The sequence below is a fragment of the Lissotriton helveticus genome, chromosome 2_1, assembly GCF_964261635.1.
Source record: "Lissotriton helveticus chromosome 2_1, aLisHel1.1, whole genome shotgun sequence".
Lineage (NCBI taxonomy): Eukaryota > Metazoa > Chordata > Amphibia > Caudata > Salamandridae > Lissotriton > Lissotriton helveticus.
Window position 1 is genome coordinate 311,606,263 of NC_136059.1, and position 21,127 is coordinate 311,627,389.

Consider the following 21,127-nt stretch of genomic DNA (forward strand, 5'->3'; position numbering starts at 1 on the left):
GGCAAATTACAGACCAATCTCCCTCCTCCCGGGAACGAGTAAGATCGCGGAAAAACTTGTGAACAGGAAACTTTCACAATTTCTGGAGAGCAATAACTGGCTTAAAAGCTCGCAGATGGGATTCCGCCCTGGACAGGGCACTGACATCGCCCTCCTTATGGCAGTGAAGGAGGCCAGAGCACTGTTAGACGAAGGAGGATCAGTGGCAGTGATCCTCCTCGACCTTAGTGCGGCCTTCGACACCGTCAACCACCAGCTCCTAATCCAACGACTCAGGACTGTAGGTGTTGAAGGGACCGCGCTTTCCTGGCTATCGTCCTTTTTGAGTCACCGCTCTTTTCAAATTTGGGAGAGTAACACCCGCTCCTCCGACACCCCCCTCCAATGTGGCGTGCCCCAGGGCTCCTCCCTGAGCCCCACTTTATTTAATATCTACATGTCCCCATTGGAGGAGGTTGTTATCCCGTTTGGAGTGAGCATCGTCAGCTACGCTGACGACACACAACTAGTGGTGTCCCTTTCTCACCCCAGCCAACAACCTGCGGATCTGTACAATTGTCTCTCGCAGATACAAGGATGGATGAACAAATCATCTTTGAAACTGAACGGTTCAAAGACTGATATTCTCCTCCTTGGCCAAAAGGGGCCCTCCCTGTTACAGAACATCTGGCCATCCTCTCTAGGTCCGCTCCCAGACCCGAAACCAGAGGTAAAAAGCCTAGGTATCTGGCTCGACAAAGACCTTACATTTGCAACACAAGCAAAAAAGGTAGCCGGGACCTGCTTTGGGCTTCTCAGGTCAATGCGAAAGATTCTCCCCCTACTTCCCCCCAATTCTCAAAAATTGCTGATCCAAGGCCTTATACTCTCTAGGCTCGACTTCAGTAACGCCATCTATCTAGGAGCGCCGGAGGCTACTCTGAACAAATTACAAAGGGTCCAAAACGCTGCCGCTCGGATCCTTACTAATACATCTGTCAGAGCCTCAGCCAAACCAGCGCTGAAGCGCCTCCATTGGCTCCCGGTAAGAGAGCGTGTGAAATTTAAGGCCCTCTGCCTGGCGCACAGATTGCTCCAAAACAAAGACCCCCCAAGCCTACAAAAATTTATTAAGCCATATAAAGCCCCCAGATCCCTTCGATCCGACCAGGAAAATTTCATCGTCATCCCCAGAATCAAGAAAGCCCGAACAGGTGGAAGGCGCTTCTCGGTCCACACTGCACGCCTCTGGAACATCCTTCCTCTTGACTTAAGATCTGAACCCAACTACCTACAGTTCAGGAAGCGACTGAAAACACACCTTTTCCCCTAAAATCCCGTCCCAGGCCCTCCCCCTTGCTGAACCTCAGTTGTATTAATCTTAGCGCTGGGATACCCATGGGTGACTACGCGCTCTATAAATTAAATTAATAATAATAATAATAATAATAATAATAATAATAATCTTGGCTCTGAATTATTTATACTCAATCGCATCTGCCCACGTTGAGTCCTCACTGTGTGGCCAAATGGGTTACACTGTAAAATGAATTTGTGGATGTTGCTAACTCCTCTTTATTCACAGCCACGGCTGGTAGTAGGTGTAACTGCAGGACGGTGACGTGGTGAGGGGGAGGGGCAGGGTGGGGGGTAGTAATGTATGGATTATGGACTTCAACAGGTAAGTAAACATTTAAATAAATAAAACAAATTTTGTTGCGCGCACTGCATCACATTTGGTGATTCAATGCACACAACGAAATTCGTTTTATTTATTTATATGTTTACTTACCTGTTAAAGTCCGTAACCATACATTACTACCCCCCACCCTGCCCCTCCCCCTCCCCTCATCACCGCCCTGCAGTTATACCTACTACCGGCCGCGGCTGTTTATTCTTCAGGCAACTAGAAAGCTCAGTTGCAAGGAGATTTGGACAAAGGGCCCCAGTGCTCTATCACTACTGAGCAGACAATCATAAATTACCAAGCATCTGGAACACTTTTATATCCCTAATTAGGAATACACGTATCTGCAGACATATAATATGTAATTTCTCTTTTTCTCTATGCAGTCTGAAACCATACTGAAGTATTGGAGGACTCTATAAACAGTTAACGAGCAGCTCTGAGGGTATTGGTACATGTTTTAATACATATTTGTGGAATTTCATGGATCTTAAACAAAATTGAATGACTGACAGCAATGTCTTCCACTGAGCTTGATAAATGTTTTAGGAAGCAGTGGACACCACTGTTTAGCACTAATATTGCTTCGCTTATTTAATTGGTTAGTATGTGTATATGGGCCATTGTCAATTGTAAACAGATTATAACATTTATGCAAAATTGGTCCAATGTGATAAGATTGTTTCTTACTTTCCTTCTACATGTACCCCAAATATGCAACTTAACAGGGATTATCACTAAAATAAACTACAGGTAACTATAGGACTACACAGACGATGGTAAAGCATGATACATTGCAATAGGTAAGGAAAAGATTGGAAAATAATATACATATTTTACATTCATCAGTGCATTTTTTTTATACATTGTACATCTTTGAAAAAATACAGTTCGCTTCAGCCAAAGCAGTTAGTGCTGATGTTTTTTGTCTGTTCGTGAGTCCTTTGGCACAGTTCTTTTTTTATAGTCCTCTCCAGATCCAAAGTCTACTGTATCTTGATAGTTTGTAAGTTCCCCAGGAAAGGGAAACTCCTCTGTCGAGGAATGTGTCCGGTGGCCATACACTTTCTCCTGAAGTTCAGCAATGTCATTCCTGATGTCCGCCATCATGAGGAGAAGGAAATCAAAGGAACCAGGCGGGCCCTGGAAATAAATAAACCATGGTTTATTCAGCATGTGGGGACCACACTGGCAACTGACTCTATGATCTATCTGCAGGACTGCAGAGTGTGGGTATAATAGACTGAGGATTACATCTTGCATGCGGACAAAATAAAACATGAAGTATATTATCAAACATAAATTATATTATCAGACCTAGGGTGATAAATTGGCCTGGGCAGAATTTCGAGTATGTTGGAGTAATTGGAGTAATTTCAGTAATCCCGCATTACTCTTTGAGGTGAAATACTGATAATTAAGCCATTATGCCTCCTTGTGGAGTAATTTGTGAGGGAACATCTTTCAGGAAAAGCACATTTAGCGAGTGCGAACGACCGCTCCTGCTCACTATTCATGTTCTGCAGCATTTAGCGCTATTTCCTAATGCAAAATGCATCCTTGCATCTGTTTTGGTCTTGGTGGGGCATTTTCTGAGCCTAAAAATAGTGCTAAATGCAGAACTACTCTTGCATTATTCAAGCATCATATCATATTATTCATAGGATGTTCTGCATGATTAATCCTCTAATGTCCCTTTACAAGAAGTCTCAAGAGTAGATTTGAACGTTTTGGATTCAGGACTCTCTCTTCATAATAGGAAAATGCTTTAGATCTGCAAAAGGGCTATCCGGTGAATCATGTCAAAATGCATAAGAAACAGTAGCCATCATCGAACAAAGAAACATTATTGAATGTCATTGTTGGCTATTGTTAGACATACATGACAGGGTAAAGAGAACTGTACTTTCTTAACACTCTCTACACTCAATGTCCCCTTTAATAGTTTAGGAAAGTCATCTTTATGAAGGTCTTTCAATAGGCATGTATGTTATCGTATATGTATAATGTTGTTTTTTGTGCTGGTTTTCTTTGATTCATTCAAGATTTCAATCCAATATTGGGTTATCATAACATCATTTAGACACTAAAAAGAATGGTTTTGTCATCTACATTAGTGAGAACATCATTACAATTGCTAAGCCCTTGTGTTAAAATAAAACACTAACTTACACAGATGAAGGCCCCAAGTCAAGGCTGTGCCCTAAACAATCACAAGTACTCTTATGGATTAGTAAAACCTCCTTCAGCTACAAATCCTGTCTTGTTCATCTGGTCACATAACCCACCCTGAGACTGCTGTCAGTAGCACTCTGTAATTTACAGTGTCATAGATAAATATAATTATGAGGTTCAATGATTTAACTTTAGGGTATCTATGTGTTAGAAGGTGGTTATGACACTAGGGGCCGCCCGGATTTTTTGCTTTTTGGGCACCTAATTGTTGAACTTTTAGTGTGGGGGAGCCTCATAATCTGGGACTCATCCACAGTGAACTCATAATGAGGGAGACTGCATGGAGATTTTACTGGTGTCCCCCTGGCTTGACTAGGCCGCTTCGCAGCAGCTGAAGTATGGGGCACCGCACTGTTTACATGCAGACACATGTGTACATGCATGTGCACACGTGTAGGGGCTGCGCAGGGGAGATTTCTAGCGTGCACAGTCCAGGAGCAGGTACAAACTGAATGGTGTGGCAGGACCTATGCAGAACTGGGTGGTGACATGGGCTTTACACTGGAAGGAAACATGCCAGGGAAAGTCAGTGTGTTATACTGTGTTTTTCACTTCATTATTCCCTTATGGGGAGGTGGAACCCATGGCTAGAGTAACTTCCACAAGGCCTACAGATTCAAGACACGCACTAAGGTCCAGTATAGCGGATGTGAAAATAAGTAGTCTGCAGAGTCCTAAGTCCTATTTGTACTGCTTTTGGGTCATACAGAACTGTCATATTTCTCTGAGCCAGCCATGACCAGACCCAGGCTGAGGGTTGACCTCAGCTGGATGGATTGATAACCTTTCTTCCACAAGCTAAGGCCTCCTATCCACAAAGAAGAAGATGGGTGGGGCTACAGGCTCATCCATTAGCAGCAGTCACTGGGTGCCAGGCACCAGACTGCACCAAGGAGGGAAGGCAGTGAGGGGGAAAGGAGTTAGGTTTCAGAGGCCATGTGGCCAGAGACACTGGACGACTCCATTTTGAACAACCCAGGGGCTTAACAAGAAGGAGGGAGCAGGGGCAGGGATGTGTCACTGTTTGATAGGACACACAGGGACTTCCAGCCAGCCCCCTACTCAACTTTTAAAAAGTACTTGCACAGGAAGAGAAGCTCTCTCTGGTGTGTGGTCTGCTGAGGCGAAAGGTGTTGGAGCCTGGCGCAATGGGCAGTTGGAAGGAGGACACCCCTGACTGCCCCCAGGCCTCTAACAGCGCCAGAAGAAGAGCCCAGGACCGGTGCATTGAAGAAGAGGCCTCTGCGCCGGGAGAAGAGAGACTCAGGGAGGCAGTGAAAACCACTCCGTGCAGAATGCACCCTCTTGGAGACCTGGAGTATGAAGGAGAGTGCTCCCAGTGGCTGGGGGACACCACCAGGAGCAAGAAGACATGAAAATTGGGCAGATCGGACCCCTAGGGGCTGAGATATGGCCCTCGGAAGTTAGGCGACCATTGACCCCTAAGAAGACCGATGACGAAGCGCGTGGGGCTCCGCCGCCGGTCTCAGAGATGCCCCTGGGGAGGGTCAGGTCCCGGGGATACCCCCGAGGACAATTAAAGCCGGGGTGCACCGTCGCACTTCCCCGTGAAGGTGCCCCCGCGGGGTGCCAGGAGCCCATCCTGGCCCCCACCGAAGATGGAGACAGGGGAGTGCCGTCGCACCCACCCCCTGCGAGGAGGATGGCCGTCGGCCTCCCCGTGACAATGCCCCCATGGGGTGCCAGGAGACCACCCTGGCCCCAATGAAAATGGCGATGGGGCGTGCCGTCGCGCAACCCCATCGAGAGGAGGAGGGGTCTGGAACCCCATCTCTGGGCCCGAGGTGGTGGAGTGATTGGGCGCGCCGTCGCGCCCCCGAAGGTATCCAGGGGCCCGGGACCCCATCCCGGGCCTTGAAGTGGGGGAGTGCCGCTGCACTCCCCCGAAGAAATCCAGGGGCCTGGGACCCCATCCCCGGGCCCCGACGAAGAGGAGAAGGCTGGGGGAGTGCCACCGCACTCCCCCGAGGTCCTGACAGGACCGCTCGGCCGTGTCTGCCCGCTGGAGCGGGCAGACCAGAAGTGCTCGGCCGGCTCCCGCGGCAGCACAGAAGAGTGCTGGCCGCGTGGGCTCCCCGGGCTGCCCTCCAATGAGCCCTGAGGAAGACCTTCAGCGGTGCGAGGGGCCCAGGTGGGACCGGACCCCGGAAAGGAGGAGGAGTGGCCGGGGGTGGGCTCTCCGAGCCGTCTGCGCCCACCTGGGGGTCCAGGTGGGACTGGACCCCCCAAAAGGCCCAAACGCCGCCGCGTCGACATTTCTTTGATTCTTGTTTTATGTATTCTGTTTTATATTTTATAAACTTTGTATTGATTGTCAAAAGTATTGAGATGTGTATTCATCTACGTTTTAACACATTAAGATACCAAACTGTATGAAATAAAAATAAAAAAATGTATATACGCTTTTTTAACAAAAAACTTTTGTGACCAGCCTCTTCAATCCACTTTGCAAAACATTATGTTAGTAATTGTGTTAGGATTTTAATAACAGTGTTGTACCAACTAGATCAGAACCTCTTACCTCTCGCCTCTCTCGCACCTGAGTATTAATATTCAGGTTTACTTCACGACACTTCCCATTTAGAAGTTCTGTGAGTTTAATATTGGTATTCGCATTGTGGGGCACCACTTGTTTTTTCTTCTGAGTCTATTACAGACATTTTGCAGATAAATGTTGTATTTGTTTCATGCAACATCCATTAAAAGCTTTTTTAGATCAAAACAGGACCTCACATATGAGAAGTGAGAGGGTGTCACAGAGATTATTTGCAGTAATATTAGTAAGCTGCTGCTTTGAACAATATTGAAAACACAAGTCACAAACCTTGAATATTTTCTGGAAACACATGTAGAATTAGCATGAGTGTACCTGTGCACTGTCAGGGACCTGGCAAAATAAGGTATGAAAATGCTGAAATTGTCCGATACTGCTATTGTTGGCCATTGATTACTTCATATAAATCCAGGACTTTACTCAACCTGCATTTGGACTCCCTCTCCACTGACGGAACTTACATAGGGCGCTCCTAATCGTTTAATTGTAATGTTACATTAATCTGTAGGTCGATTGCCGAAGCCTGCTGATCTATTTTTTGCTCTTCTTTTCGATGCTTTCTGGGAAAATCATTGCAAATTGTTGAAAGAAACTATTTATGAATGGAACTACTAAAATGTTTTACCTTTTCACACCCATAATATTAGTTTTTTCATATTATACGTCCAACATTTTTATAAAACAATTTTTAGTGTTATGGTCATTTGTTCAAAGGTAGTGTACTGAAAAATTCAAATATCAAAAATAAAATTTCAGCATACACTGTTCCATTAAGGACTAAAATAAATGGGAATCCAATGGTTGACACAAGAAAATAGTGGTAAGAACAGAAAACCCTACTGTAGTAGGTTTTTAGCAGTGCTTTCCTTATGCTTATTCCAACTTCTGAACAACTTCCAGGCCAGATAAACTTTGTAAAACTCCTGTCTCCAGCTCTTACACACTTACATTTTGGGAAAATTAAGAAAATTCTGTGCTTACAATGTGAGTGTCTCAGCAGATGATAGGGGGACATTTCTTTCAATCAGCCGTAGACTTTTTAATACAGAACTTGATGTACAGCCACCAAGATGTTGATGATGACAAAGATTTAACTGCTGACCATTGTACTTAGTGAATGTGCTATATACCTTATTTTCATGGTGCTGCCAGGCCCCTGACCATATGAAGACCATTTTAAAGATACTGAGTAAAATGAGCAAATAACTATTTGCACTCCTCTCACTGACTTGGTGAGTTGTAAAACTGAGCACTAAATGAAAATAGTAAAACAGCAAAGAATAGAATATTGAAGGGTATTAAATGGTTTTTAGTTTAGCTATTTCTGGGTTTGGTTACTCTTTTATGCTGTCCTTTTGATTATATTTCATTCTCTCCCTATGTTTTGCCTCTGCATAATTTATCTGCACAAGGTTTCAGTCACTGTTCACTTCCTATTTGCCCATCACTGATACTTTTAAAGCAAGGGATAGTGACAGAATCATTTACAGTCATTCACTGCTATCTAGTTCCTATTAATAGATAGTAGTCTAAGCTATGCTGTCGTTTCTAGACCCTGTATGACTTCCTATGTCAAAAATTATTTTCTTTACATCTTTGTCCATTGACTGTTTACATTTTTATGTCAGTGTGCTTAACTGTATGGTATATAATACTGATTTGGGTTGTTTATTGATTTGTAGAGATGTCCCTTCTGGACCCACCTTGGTTTGCAATAAGTTTAGCAAATTAGGTGTTTTAGGCTGCTTCTTCTTACACAGCCACACAGACCACTTTTGTTTTTGTGACATTATTTTAGAAATGTGCTGTACATGTTGCTTTGTTATTCAGTGATTCTTCTTGCGATTCCGTGCGCACATAATGTACAAGGTAGTCTAGAATACATAACATCATGTTGTACTGTTTTCTGCTGGGTCAGCAACAGCTGCTAACATTTTAGACATAACACGGTAGCCCAGCTGCAGCCTTTTAACACGATAGTTTTATTATATAAACTGTGTCTTGTCCCTTTGGGGGCAGAGAGGTGAAATCCAGCAGAGAGACCTGCCCTGGAATGTATGCACGCCAGGCATTAGGGTCCGTTTCTAATCCCAGAGATAACTAACATAGCCCTTTAACTTACAGATAAGAATAGACCCAGACAGATAGATAATTTGTCATGGTCTAATTGTTTATTGTTTACTGTCTGCTAGTAAAATTCATTACTTTGCTTAGTTGTATTTGCGTTCTTATCACAGCTCATCTGCTTCATAATAGACAACGGTAGTTTCAACAAATGTATTGTAAACTTACATCAGGTCTTTCCTTTGTTTACTAGGGGCATGCATGAGTGAGGGACGAAAGGTGATGGTCTGTTTCCACAGTTCCCTTTGGGGACTAGAGGGTAATGTTCTAGCTTTGCCAAAATCACCTGCTACGCTGGCAAAGTTAGAGTTCAGATGAGGCACTGTGAGCTAGCCCAGATTTGGTACAAAAGGTTCTGGTAGACGTGGTAGAGACACACAGTCACTAAAATCTGACGTCCTGTCATCACAAGGCACTTTTTTGTTTTCCTAGCTGAATCCCTGCAACAGTGGGCCTTGGAACATTTATTGGTTTGTATTATCGTGAAAAATAAACTTAATAAAAGCTAACTTGAGGAAAGCAACCTGAGTAACAGTAAGAATATGAAGATAAAATAGGATCTGTTGATGGGATTGATGTAACGCAAAAAAAACTTAGCGAACAACTAAATAAACCCATTGATTTTGCACAATTCTTGAATTTAAATCATGAGATAGACTGCATTACAGGATGCTGCTTTGCCCTCTGGGCTTTGTGGTTTTTCATTTCCAGGACCTCTCCTGTGTATTTAATTGCTATTCAACAGGAATCTACATTTTATATAATGCCATGGCTCTGGGATACTTGCCTTACTAGTTACACATGGAATAGTGAGTTGGGAAACATGAAGATATCAAAAGATATGGAAATTCAATTTTTAGTTGTTTTTTCCATAGGTATTTGCAGTTGGTAGTAACTAACTGTTGCTTGATGTGTTATCAAGTTTTTAAAATACTAATATAAAAAGACATTTTGGACATATCATCATTAATGGTAAACAAAAATATTTTCACAACGCCTTCATCAGAAAAGATTTTCAAGAGGCTAAACAAACTAAAGAAAACATTGCAAGTCAGTGAATTTTCACTTTCTTCGAATGTTCATGCTACCAGAAATGGCCTCAGCTCAAACCAATGAAATATCATCTTTGCCTCAGAATTACCATTTCAACCCTCATGAGTGGAGGAGAAGAAAAGTGTGAAGTGAGAAGGAATTCCCTGTAACAGACTATGTAACTTCTTTAGTGTATGACAGGCAGCCCACCATCCTACTAAAGTGGCTGAAGGTATAGCTGCTGTTATCTTAGCAGATGACCACCCACCACATTTAGAGATTTCCACCTGCTTTGATTGCCTTTCGAGAAGCCCCCGCCGCAGCAGCTCCTCTGCAGGCACTGTAGCTTTCCTGAGAGGCCACCATGTTTCCAGCAGTCATTCAGCAAAGTTTTTTTTGCTATTAAAAACACAAACTCCCAAAGACACCTGCATGTTTTCTCATAGTGTATTGGATACTTTTTTAGTCATTTCTGTTTGGGCTCACTAGGCGTTTCCAAATGGTTAGAAACAGGAAAAGAACTACGTCAGAATGGCTGCCCTGAATAGGGGTGACAGTATATAATACTTACATCATTGGCCCGATTGAGGCAGAGGAAGCTTCTCTGGTAGAAACATGACAGTTGGCCCTTCTCTAAATAGAGAGGTGGGCCAACAGTCTGATGTTCAGGGTACTTTGCCACATTTGTGGTGGAGTGCCTTGTCCCCTTACTCTAAATAAGGCCCTATATTTGCTTTACAATGGTTGGAAGAAGGGGAGAGGGTTGAGAGTGAAGGTCTCTGCTGGTAAATGTTTTGTATGCACTGGACACTGGGTAGGATATTTAATGTGTGGAAAGTCAATACGTCTTCTAATTGCAGGCAGCAAAAAAACAGAAACGTAGAACCGAACAGTATTAGGAGAAAGTCGGCAAGCATGATGAGACTAGGTATCTTGGACAGTTGATGGTCCAGGTCCTCCAACAAAGATACAAAGTAGAAAAGCACAATGTCCAAAGAAATCCATTGTAGCAAATGGGTGTTGTCCTTTAGCTGCATTTTTGAAAATGCGTTGATTACAATTAGGTCAAACATTGCTTTGCATTAAGTATGTAACCACTTGAGTGGTCATTGTTGGTTTTACACTACCCATATTATTATTAAAAATACATAAATCATATACGTTTACTTACTGGGGTTCCTCTTGGCCCTGGAGCTCCTCTGTCACCCTGAAAACAAAAGTGTATTTTGGTTTATGGGTGCCTCTTTAAGGGACAGATGGTAAGCAATGATCACGTATCCTTGTTGTACAGATGACAAATTTTGCTGGTTTGTATTAGTTATAATGTAGGACAGTGTACACATAACACTTTTGGGCGCAACAGTACGAAACAAACAGTATTAGCAAATGATAAATTGTATTATTCAGACCTCTCAGAAGATAAAAGGAAGATTTCTTGGCATGGCAATACTTGTTATGCCCTTGGTTGCTAGAAACACAACTACCTTGTGCAGAAATCATGTAATGGTGGTTAAAAAAACTACAAGGTGGTTACAATGGTTTGGTGCTCCTCATAAAAAGAACTCACCCATTTGTAATCAGAATTGGGGTCAGATGTAGCAATGGGGGCTGTTAGAGTCATTGTGCAATTACACTTAACTACACACTAGAGCTTCAATATCTACTGTTGGTCCCATTTTCCTATGGAAGTTTAGGTCAAAAACAGTATTCTCGGTTTTGAATGTTACCACTGGCACATTTAGGGCAAATCTATTTTCACTCTGGTGTAAAATCCCCAGGCTACAATATGTATCGCAGAGACTACACAAATAAACCAACAACTACCACACAGAACTAAGCTGCCGAAAGCATGCGCGAAGGATCAGCGCTCCTGAGACGCGGAACGAGACGAGCACTTTTCCATCATTAGGAGTCACGCTCATAAACCAAAGAAGTCTTCAAAACAACGTGCGGGATGCCCTTCAACTGAGCCCCGTTGCCGACTTTGTTCAGGCCACCCTTCCAGACCTCGTCCATATACCACTGTTGAAACTGACAATAGTGAACAACTCCGTCTCTGACTTTGGGGGTCCGCTTAGATTGAGAGAGTGCGACCACGCCATTCCCTATGCTGAGCTCCGCTGGTTGCGCCCATACATTCTACACCTTTAAAGTGGCCTCGTAGACCAATAGGATATTTCCTTCGGCCCTGATGAGAGTCCCCCATTGTATAGGACTCGAAACGCGTAGGCCCTTTCACAAAGTGTTGCTCTATTCAAATTCAAATACAAAAAGTGACAATTTGAATGCTTTAATCTGTGGATATATACAGTGTGTTACATCATTTAAGTGGATTGTTATTAATCTGCCAGTGTATAGATATACATAAAGATATATGGTATATCACAGATGGTTTTCGTTTGAGCAACCTTTGTCCCCCCCTTTTTCCTGACCATTCTTCTTTTTCCCTTTATTCTCTAATCTTGTGTACATATGGATGTGTGATTTTGTATGATTGTGATATGGATGATCAGCCGAATGAGTGTTGTATGAAATAATGGTGTAGTATTGTATATAAAATGTTGAAAATGTTTTTGTAAAAATTAATCTTGAATTGAATGAATAAATTGCTATTTGCTAGCAACACCTCAGGTTGGAATGAGTTCTTCTACCTTAGAGAGTTAAATTTAATGTGTAATTCACCCATCAGTTTTGGCATATCTTTTTGGTTCATCGAAAGCCACTTAATGGCCTGAGTGAGCTAAGGGGCTACTCCTTTAGAACTACGGGTGGGAACACCCAAGGTGTCCCAGCTCTCTAAATCTTCCTTAGGTGTGAGACAGAGGGCAGCACTCTGCAGTTTGGGGCTTAAACTGTTACTAAAAATGAAAAAGTGCAGCAGACAAATGCAACAAGATGATGGGGATGTCTGATCTAAATATTTTCTTGGGACTATTGTGCTTATAAATTGTTTGCCACTCCAAATGAACACTCTTCAAAATGTTTTGACATTAATTGATATAGGAAGCCTTTCTAGTTTATTCTGTTTGACCAGCAATCCTCTCCATATACATTAATCATCATATTGACTAAATTAACATTTATATAAACTGGGAACAGTTTCCTGTTACAGATACATTTACTTGTGCTCTATTGCTAGTAAATTTGTAAGCATTCTTTAATGATGTGAAAGAGTTAAAGATGTATTAATGTCCATTGTCCTATATATAAAAGTGAACAAATAAAAAGACATTTGAAATAACTTTCATATCTATTTACTTATTCCAACTATATTAAGAAGCAATTGTATCCACTAAGATCTTTGAAATAGACACATAAATAGCTTCCACATCACATAAATAAATATACAAAGTTAGAATTTATAGCACCTGGTATCAGACATTAACATGCACCGTAAAGCAAATATGTATACCCACCTTTGTGCCATCCCTCCCAGGAGCTCCTGGTGGACCCTAGAGAAAATATACAGTATGTTAGCACATAGCTTGGAAGATTAGAACATCTTTCTGATACATTTCAAATACTAACCACTGGGCCCCTCCTGCCTTGCTTGATGTGAGAGATGTCTGGCGCTGGTCCGATGGGCCCCATTGATCCCCTGGGGCCTGCAGGGCCTGGAGGCCCAGGTGGTCCAGGATGACCTGAGCTTCCTTTTGGTCCTGGTGATCCTGTAAAAATTCAAAATCCATCTAGCGTCAATGCCTGTGTACCTGTGCATTACATAGAGGGAAATACATGAAGGCATGATTTTGAACTTTAGGTTTGAATATTATATTATAAAGTAAGTGAGACAGTCACAAAGTGGAAGGGGTAACTTGGGGACCCCTTTCAAATTGCGACAAAAATGTTCACCTTCTCGAAAAGGGTGGTAATTTGCGACCGCAATTGTGGTCACAAAACATTCACACATAGCATTGCGGACGCAATTAGGAAGGGAATGCCCCTTCCTAATTGCGACTCACAATTCCTAAATAGTGAGTCGCTAATAAATTGGAACTCGCTATTTAGGATTTGGACATGGCCAACAGTGATTTTGCATGCGCAAACGGGTACGCAAACCCATTTACGCATGCAAAATCACGTTGTACATCCGGCCCTTAGAGCTAACCTTGTGAAAAATTAAATCAGGGATGACTGCAAACTTCCTACAAATTAAAGATTCTAAGACCCAGAATGTTTCTGTATGGGCTAAAGCCAGAACTAAGTGTACACCTCTAAATCCCTCTTTAGTTGGTTAAACATTACTGGGAACGATATAGTAAAATGTTTAGCGTTGATTTTCCACCCCAAGGTTTCACTGTTCCCACTGGTAAGGGCAGTAGCCAGTGGAATCTACGTTCAGTTACGTGAAATCAGATCTATTCTTCCTCTATCAAAAGCCCAATGACCTGGACTACCGCAATGCCCTCTATTTTAAATAGAGACATTTTAAGACCCCAATAAATTTATAAGGTGGCTTCTAGTATGGTCTCAGAAATGACAAGATCATGTCTTATTTGCTAGGAGATCCCTTCCTGGATACCTGTGGCTGCACATATTCAGTTCCAAGATGATTGCCTTACCTATAAGTGCCTTTTGAATACCTTTCATCAAGAACCTCTACTTACAACTGTACTAGTGTGGAAAATGACTAAAATTAGGTATATATAAGCGGCGTTCATTTGTGTTCACCTCAGCCACCATTGAAAGTAAAAGGAAGATCGTGAACCAGTGACCACACCATCTTGTCCCTTTTAGGCCCCATCGTGCACGTAAGTGGCAGCCATTTTGTGTGCCTTGGCCTCTCTGCCCACTGCCAATAGCCTGCACGTCTCTCCCCCTCACTCCCTGGCCTCGCAAGCATCCCCCGCGCCCTGCCGACCCCCGATCTCTCCTGCCTGGGCCATAAATGCACCTCCAGCGCGACCCTTCCTCAGAGCCACATCCCGCGCTGAACCCCCACACTCCTTTCATCTCACTCCTTTTGATAACCTCTTCCTCCCTGCCCGATTGTCCGGCCTGATCCCAGGCCATCACCTAGCCCAACAGATGCAGTTTATTGCCCCCTACAGCAGGAACTCACCCCATCAAGGGAGCGGGGATTAATCAACGCCTTCACACCACAAGATCCGATTGATCGCCCATATTCCCGCTCCCAGCGGATTGTCCAGCTGTGCGATAGCCATCACGCTGAGATTGGGGTGGGAACCTCTACTGTAGATATGTGTGGGAACGGGCCTGAAGTGGGGATTCCGGGGATGTCTTTCCGTACATCAAAGCATTGCCAAGAACGTGTTGTATGCAATAAAGTCATAAACCTGTGTATAAGAGGCCAGGCCTCAGAGATGTTGTTAGAGCACCTCGAGAAGATACCCTGTTGTCTGATCTGACGTGTTCTGCTCCGTCGGAATAAACTCCTGTTTCCTGCCTTCCTGTCTCCGGCGCCTGCCTCTTTGTTTGGTAATCTCGAATGGTATGAGAGGCGGCTAACGCCGGGCAAATACTGAAGGGTTCTTGGTCGAATTCGGCCCTACCTTTTTACAATTGGCGCCCAACGTTGGGCTCATCAGCGACACGTGGATCCAGTGGGAGAGGTCCCAACGACAGAGTGAACGACTGTAACGATCGGGAAGTGCACCTGCCCGATAGACCCTCGTCTGGCAGCCAATCATCCGAACTTCGCTGGTTCCGAGCAGACCTCTCTCGAGTGATCTACGGTCCTGACTGGGAACCATCAGGAGTGCCACAGCAATTACGGAGTATAGAGGACGATCAGGCGCTGGAAGCGGAAGACTAAAAACTGTCCATACGGTCCGGGTAAGGTCGTGCATCGCAGCGAATTGCGAATTGATTGTTTGATTGTTTGAAAATACTAGTATTACTCATTTGATTGATTGTTTATCCAAGTATTTTTGGAATTGATTGTTTATTCAAGGATTTTTGGAATTGATTGTTTACCCAAGTATTTTTGGAATTGATTGTTTATCCAAGTATTTTTGGAATTGATTGTTTATCCAAGTATTTTTGGAATTGATTGTTTATCCAAGTATTTTTGGAATTGATTGTTATCCAAGCATTTACTGTTTTGGAATTGGTTCTCTTTGGATCATTCTCTATTTGCATACAAGCACAGAGTCGCAATACTCTGTTTAGTCTTTGCAGATAGTGAAGGATAGGTAACGCAGGCTTTTGCCCCCATTGTAATCCGTCGTGCCTATTTTTATCCCTCATTTGATTGATTGTTTATCCGAGCATTGATCGTTCGGAATTGGTTCTCTTCGGGTTATTCTCTATTCACAAATAAGCACAGAGTCGCAATACTCTGTTTAGTCTTTGTGGATAGTGAAGGATAGGTAGTGCAGACTTTTGTCCCCATTGTAACCCGTCATGCCTATCTTCTCCCCATTGTTCAGTAGTTGGTTCAAGCCCGGACCGTTATTAGAGGTAGATCATCCGGCTCCACCGGAGGACACCCCTAATAAAAAGGACATGTATATAAAAATGCGGATTAGCCGCTGTATCATGCTAGCAAACTATAACATAAAAATCGTTAGGAAAAACAAAAGGAATCGAACAAAATCAGTAGGCCACTGATGGGATCTTTTTGACCCCGCTTAAATAGAAACATTAGGAACAACCCCTCATGAGAAATAGGAAACTAGTGAGAAGAGCCGAGCTCGACTCCATGATGACCACAAGACAGCTCGGCTCCGCCGCCCACCCCGCCCAAATAACGACAAACCTTATGCAAATATTATAAATATATACAACACTCCAGCAAAGTAACATGTTAAAACTTTTTATTAAACAACTATTTACATGGCAAACGGCTGCAACAACAATCCCAATGCATTTGACGCTGTTCCTGTCCCTCCTTCCTTAAAGTAGCAATGTTGGGCTGCTTTGGGCTGCTCTTTGGTTGGTTTTGGGCTGTGGAAAGTCTACAAAAGCCATCAGCCGGCGAGGTAGCGTCGGTGGCGGCCTGGGGTGGAGGACCGTTGTGCGAATAGGCCGGAGGCTACCCCAAGCGCCGAGGCACGTCCCCAGATCATCCAGAGGTGATGTCCGGCAAGGTGTGTGTGGGGGATGCCTCGCTGATGGCTCCCCCCTTTGTTGCCTGGCGTAGGGCGCCCGCGGAGAAGCAGCACGGACGGCCACCCCTCCACCCCCCCCAAGTGGAGGTTCCTCTCCCCCACTAAGACTGCCATCAGCGTTCCACTCAGCGAGCCCCCGCGGTTGACTGGCTGGGGGACCCGCTCCGCTGGCCGTGGTGAAGGGCGGCTGCTGGGGGGGGGCTCTCAAGATGGCAGCCGGCTCCCCGGATTTGGGCCTGGTCCACTAGGATGGCTCTGGACTACCATGGAACCCAAATGCTCGCCTGCTCGGGCATGAGCCCCACTCTCGAAGACGTCCTCTCAGTTTTAAAAATTCTACGAGAGTCGTTGGCCCTCGACTCCCGCGGGCTTCCGGTGGGGGCAACCGCCACTGTTGCTCGACTATCCCCCATGGGTATGCCGCTGCCCCGGGCGGCCGCCGCCTTACCCACATCTGGTGCCGTAGGAAAGACTGATTCAGTGCATCTGTGGAGGGATACGCCTGCTGCCCTGCTCTCCGGAGTGGCCCCAACGTTGTCGCAAGATGGCGGTGCTCTCATACTGACACCAGCTTGTCCGAATTACTAAAGGACACTGTAGACTGCCAACTCGATCGGCTCCGGTGGGACCTCAGCGTGACCCGGTAGGGAAGATTTTGCCTTCCTCGCCTTTAAGTCGCGGTTCATGCCGCCTGTCCCTTCTGCTGGCGTTAACGGTACTTTTTTTGAAGTGCCGAAAGGGATTCTGGCCCGGCTGCTAGCTATTGGAGGCATTTGAACTATACTCTGGACCCGCCTGGCCTCGACCAAAATGGCGCCAGTATGGGCGGGACTTGCAACTCCTTATGACGATTCTAGTTACTTAGCCGTGATGGTATGAGGGACGTATGTGGTCTTTTGCGCACATGGCAGGCGGGGAAGGGTATTGACTGAACATACGGACAATCCTATTGATGTCGTTTTTTTTTACTATCGATTATTGTATTATTAAAGCTCCGAAGTAATGTTACTCATGATACTCGCCCATGGTGTGCGTGTGGACGACTTTATTGTAACTGATCCTGTTATGCTTTCAATTATAAAATCAACCTTCACTGATCATGCAACCGTTTGTCACGTTTAGTTTTTTTTAAATGGCTCGCTTGTTCAAGTACGTGGTAGGTAACAACATTTTCGTGTTTATGCGCGCTGATGTGCTTTGAACGCTGTCCACCCCCCCCCTCTCTCTCTTTTTTTTCCTTTTTTCAGGTTACATCGAAATTTCAGTTGAAGTATGGAGGAGACCTAAAAACCGCACCGTGTTCCATGCGAGGAAAATAGGCTAGCATTATATGTAGGAGCTATCTCTGGGAGCGTGAGAAAAAGGTTGTATGGTATGAATGTGTGCGTGGGCCCTGATTTGTACGGTATGAATGCGTATGTGTGGCGCACGTCTGGGTCAATAAAAGAATCCTTTTTGTATGATTGAGGCGTTGATCGAACGATTAATGGGATAGGAAAATTAAGCCCGAACTTGGTACCTGCATGTTGAAGACTAATCAAAATATAGCACTTTCTTTACTTAGGAACGACTCTCTCTGGAGCTAGCGAATGGGAGAGTGGCCTACACCAGAAACTTGAAGGCTTATTTCAGTACGACGAACACAGCCCCAACCGATATCCCAAATATGCACCCAAAATAATGCGCACCAGTGAGTCAATTTATGTGCTGACTAGATAAGAAAAGTTAAGAGTACCCCGGGTTGGGGTTCTTCCAAAAATCCCCCTCAGCCCAGATATTGGGGATATTGTTATTTTTTAGATTTCACCCCTTCTTCTTCCACCCTCATAGAAAAGTCAGAATTGTACCTTCGCACGTCCTACCGACACCCCTCCTTTACCTCAGCTTGAATCACCATTTGCTAGAGGTTGGAAGACCCCACCGTGAGTATAAGCGCGACTGGACTAGTGTCCGACCAATTAAAAGGAGTAAGTATTTTTGAAGGGAGGTCACCAACAAAAATTGTCTACTATTAGGAAGGAAGGAGAACAAAGAGCTCGACCCCCAAATAATGAATTAAAAGGAATACTGAGAATACGCAACACGCATGACAAGTCCTTTTGCCCAAAATAGCTCTGTGTTTTGTCTTAGGTTTCCGTACTTGATGTATGTACTGTCGCACCCTATCTGGTATTTGTGTGTACGTAAACTATGAATTTATGTTTTCCCTCAGCTTGTGTTTTATACGTGAAACCGACCCGTACTGTTCTATGTGTGTGTGCACCGAATAGCCTATTATTATACACGTCTTTCTCTCTCTCTCTCTTTATGTTGTACGTGTACTAATAGCCTATTTGGTACACACGAAGCTCTCTCCCTCTGAGGGCTCCCTTGCTCCCTTTTTGAATAAATGACGACACTGTACCTCGCCGGCACAGGTATAGTGTTTGAACAAATTGACAGAAACAAAACGATCGTATTTTGCCATATTACTACCTCTCCTTTCTGTAAAATGATGGAACTTAATTGGCTGAGAAAGAAAGGACAGGTAAGACGACTAAATGTCCCCTAATCTGACCCTTAAAGGGGAACTATATGTCAGTGGCTTTTGTTTTAGTGCTTTAGTGACACCACCCTCATCATTCGGATTACCACCGCCCATTGCACAAAAATAGAATGTCCGAAACGTCCCCGTTTTTCCAGAATAGGTCCCAGTTCTGTAACCAGCCGTCCCAGAAAATTTTAAAGACTGTAGCTAATGACCTTGTTTTTAAAAGATAAATCGTCTAAAACTGATAAAAGTTAGCCGTTGCTGTCAGAAAAGAAAGAGAAAAAAAAAAAATGCTTAACGTATGTCCTTCCCTGGAAAAAGTAGCTGTAAGCCCATGATAATAAGCACTTCACACTTTTATGAATTAGCAGACCTTGAAGAAAAATGTAGCTCAACAGGATTTGTTAAAGAAAAACACAAGTTTCTACTGGAGGAGCCGGTTTGAATTCAATGAACCATGTAATTGTTGGATATCAGACTTCTTGCCACGCTCGCGAATATAACAGGAGTAAACACCAGACAGACATGATGTTTGAAACTAGAAAGATACTTGCAGACCTGCACCACAGCAATGATGCATGAGTTAACAGCATACACCGATGTAAGGATCACTAAGCACCCACCCTATCGTGACCAATAAACGTTTCCCCAACTTCTTGGGGTTGGGAGAGAAATTAAAGTGTGTAAACATCTTCCCCTGCCAGTTCTCTAACACTTGTTTTTTTTGTAGTCATTTAAAGATAACGTGCGGTCGTCGGAGGAGAGGGGCCGGACGTGACGTACAGCCCGGCTGCAGATTGGGGAATATCTATAACCTCGACCAAGGTGGAGCCACAGAGCAAAGAGTTGCGGGACAAGTCACCATTCTCAACGTGGAAAGTGAAGGAAAGAAGGGCTGTCCAGAAGCCCCTGCTTGTTGATGAGCTCGTGCCGAAAGTCCCAGCCCATTGTGCCCGAGTGATGGGCCCACTTGCTTGAAATTTCTGCTCTCCTTGGTCCGTTTCAGCCCTGATCCCACTCCACCCTCTTTTCCCTCGGCCTCCCAAAGCACGCCCCCATCACCCCCCCTTTTTTTTTCCATATGGAGTTTTTGAACTTGACTTAAAGAAGAAACACAGCACAAAGATAGAATAGAGTTTGTCCCGAAAGAAGAACGGAACACGGGTACCCCGACTAAAGTACCTATGGTAGATTAGTTAGGTAACAGGACAAACAGGACTGTGGTCCGAGAGCAAGGAGCGGCCACACCCTGCAACACGAAATCTGAATCCGAGCTGGACGCATAGCTCCACCGCCGGTGCTCAACAGTGCCAACAAAAGAAGAAGAATAATGAGAGCCTACCAGTGATGGCTCGCTATAATAAGACACTGGAAAGACGAACCCTTTTTTTTTTAACATTAGCACCCCTTGACTGTCACTTGTATTAATTTGAATTCCTCTCCCAACCACTTAGTATTGATTAATTACCCAATTGAGCTTTCGAAACCTTACATCGGTCACTTTCAACTGTGCATGAGTAAAACGTTAACCCTGTATCATGATGACTGTAGGTGCTTAGTAGCTTTTATTCTGCCAGAACATTTTTGTATGACATCATGTTTGTATTCGAGCGAATCTCCTACATCGTCTAAAGTAATGTCCCCGCCTCCAAGGTCTAATGCATGACGCAGCTAATGTAATTTTGTATGCACTGTCTCCCCGCCCATCACATTGACTACATATGGTTATGTGCGATTCTGTCTGCATTGATAGCAGAATTATTTCCACCTATCTGTAATGCACATGGGCTACCAAGGCGAATTATATAACTAATGTCAGCTTGTACATCCTCACCTATGACATGAACCGAAATGAACTAACTTATGATAAAAACTGGGGACTGTAGAAAAAG

General features: G+C 44.1%; 1 protein-coding gene across 1 annotated transcript in view; it reads right to left on the bottom strand.

Moving 5' to 3' along the window:
• Positions 1–2,106: 2,106 nt before the first annotated feature.
• CCBE1 (collagen and calcium binding EGF domains 1) overlaps positions 2,107–21,127 on the bottom strand; it is an 885,539-nt gene continuing 866,518 nt past the window's right edge. The window contains exons 8-11 of the mRNA XM_078677273.1: positions 13,161–13,300; positions 13,049–13,084; positions 10,804–10,839; positions 2,107–2,809 (exon numbers count right to left, since the gene is read on the bottom strand). Of these exons, the coding sequence (XP_078533399.1) occupies positions 2,576–2,809; positions 10,804–10,839; positions 13,049–13,084; positions 13,161–13,300 (446 nt within the window). The 3' untranslated portion in view covers positions 2,107–2,575. The remainder of the gene's footprint in view (positions 2,810–10,803; positions 10,840–13,048; positions 13,085–13,160; positions 13,301–21,127) is intronic.